This window comes from Mesitornis unicolor, unplaced genomic scaffold (assembly GCF_000695765.1).
Source record: "Mesitornis unicolor isolate BGI_N332 unplaced genomic scaffold, ASM69576v1 scaffold36478, whole genome shotgun sequence".
NCBI classification, from domain to species: domain Eukaryota; kingdom Metazoa; phylum Chordata; class Aves; order Mesitornithiformes; family Mesitornithidae; genus Mesitornis; species Mesitornis unicolor.
The window spans coordinates 1-1,285 of record NW_010203137.1 but is presented as its reverse complement, the minus strand read 5'-3'; the positions used below and the strand labels follow the sequence as shown (position 1 = coordinate 1,285).

The 1,285-nt window shown below is 64.6% G+C and overlaps 1 protein-coding gene across 1 annotated transcript in view; it reads right to left on the bottom strand.

Annotated features, from left to right (window-relative positions):
• LOC104545475 (kelch domain-containing protein 8B-like) overlaps window positions 1–1,282 on the bottom strand; it is a gene marked incomplete at both ends in the record, with an annotated part of 27,126 nt that extends 25,844 nt beyond the window's left edge. Inside the window, 2 exons of the mRNA XM_010190623.1 lie at window positions 124–288; window positions 1,150–1,282. Of these exons, the coding sequence (XP_010188925.1) occupies window positions 124–288; window positions 1,150–1,282 (298 nt within the window). The remainder of the gene's footprint in view (window positions 1–123; window positions 289–1,149) is intronic.
• Window positions 1,283–1,285: the final 3 nt, after the last annotated feature.

The window sequence follows — 1,285 nt, the reverse complement described above, 5'->3', positions numbered from 1 at the left end:
CGGGTGCAGTGCCGGAGCAGCGGGACGGCGTGGAGCCACCCTGGGGCGCATCGGTCACCCCCTGATACGGGGAGGCAGCCCTGGGCTGTGGGGAGACGCTTGGCTTGCCCTAGCAGCACCTACCCAGGACAAAGATCTTGTTGCCATGCAGGAAGGCAGAGGCCCCGTAGCAGGGGGTGGGCATGGAGGGCAGGGGCTGCCAGTGGTCCTTTGCTGGCTCGTAGACACGGACCAGCGCCTGGGGAGAGGTGTCCGCACCCATTCCCCCAAGCGCGTAGACAGCTCCATCTGCAAAAGAGGCGGCGGTGAGGGGACAGCCATGGGCCGCGCCAAGGGGCTGGCAGCCCCTCCATCCCCTCCAGGGTAAGCAGCACAGGTGCTGCTGAGCCCCACGGCCAGCCATCACTTTGGGGTGTCCAGAGGACGGTGAGTGTGGCCAGCCCTGAGCCTCGCAGTGCTCTGACCCTCTGGGACCCCTTTGCCCCCCTCTCCACCCCATCCATCAGGTGCAGAGCGGATCACAAGGCCATTGGCTCTAATTATTCTCGGCAGTACCATCTCCCTGGAGACTCCATGGCAACACAGCTATGCTGCCAAATCCTGCTCCTGCTCCCGGTGCAGCCGGCACCCCTGTCTGCTCCTATTGCTGCCCTGCTGGCCCCTCTGCCCTGCCCGCCCTGCTGCAGCCCAGGGCCATGCCACGGTGTCCCCAGCCAGGGAGGCCCCCAGCCGGGGAGCAAACACAGCCACTGCACATGGGGACCAACCCTGGCTCCCAGCAGGTGCCCTGCCAGGGTGTGCCAAGGCTCAGAGGCTGATCAGTAAAGTTTGGGCAGGAATCACAATGTGCTCAGTGCACAGCACGCTGAGCTTGGCTGAAACAGGGTGCTCAGCCACCCTGGCATGGCCAGGAAAGGTTCCTGTGCCAAAAGAGGCTTTACATCACCCAGCCCTGGGCTGCAATGGGGCTGTGGGGGCAGGAGCATGACCCTGCCATTTAGTGGCAAGTTCAGCTGCTGGGTGAAAGCCTCATGCCGCATCCCAAGCAGCAGCAGGATTCAAATCCCACCCGAGCATCCCTGACCCCTGCATCTCTGCTTCTCCAGACAGCAGAGGTGCCTGCAGCCGAGCCCCAGCCCCAGCCCTCACCTCTCTGCACAGCCGAGATGCCCATGGAGGGCTGCGCCAGCGCCGCCTTCTTTTCCCACTTGCCCTCATCCACGTGGTAGACCTCGACGGAGGCGAGAGGGCTCTGTGCCGCATCCACGCCGCCCACCACCAGGAT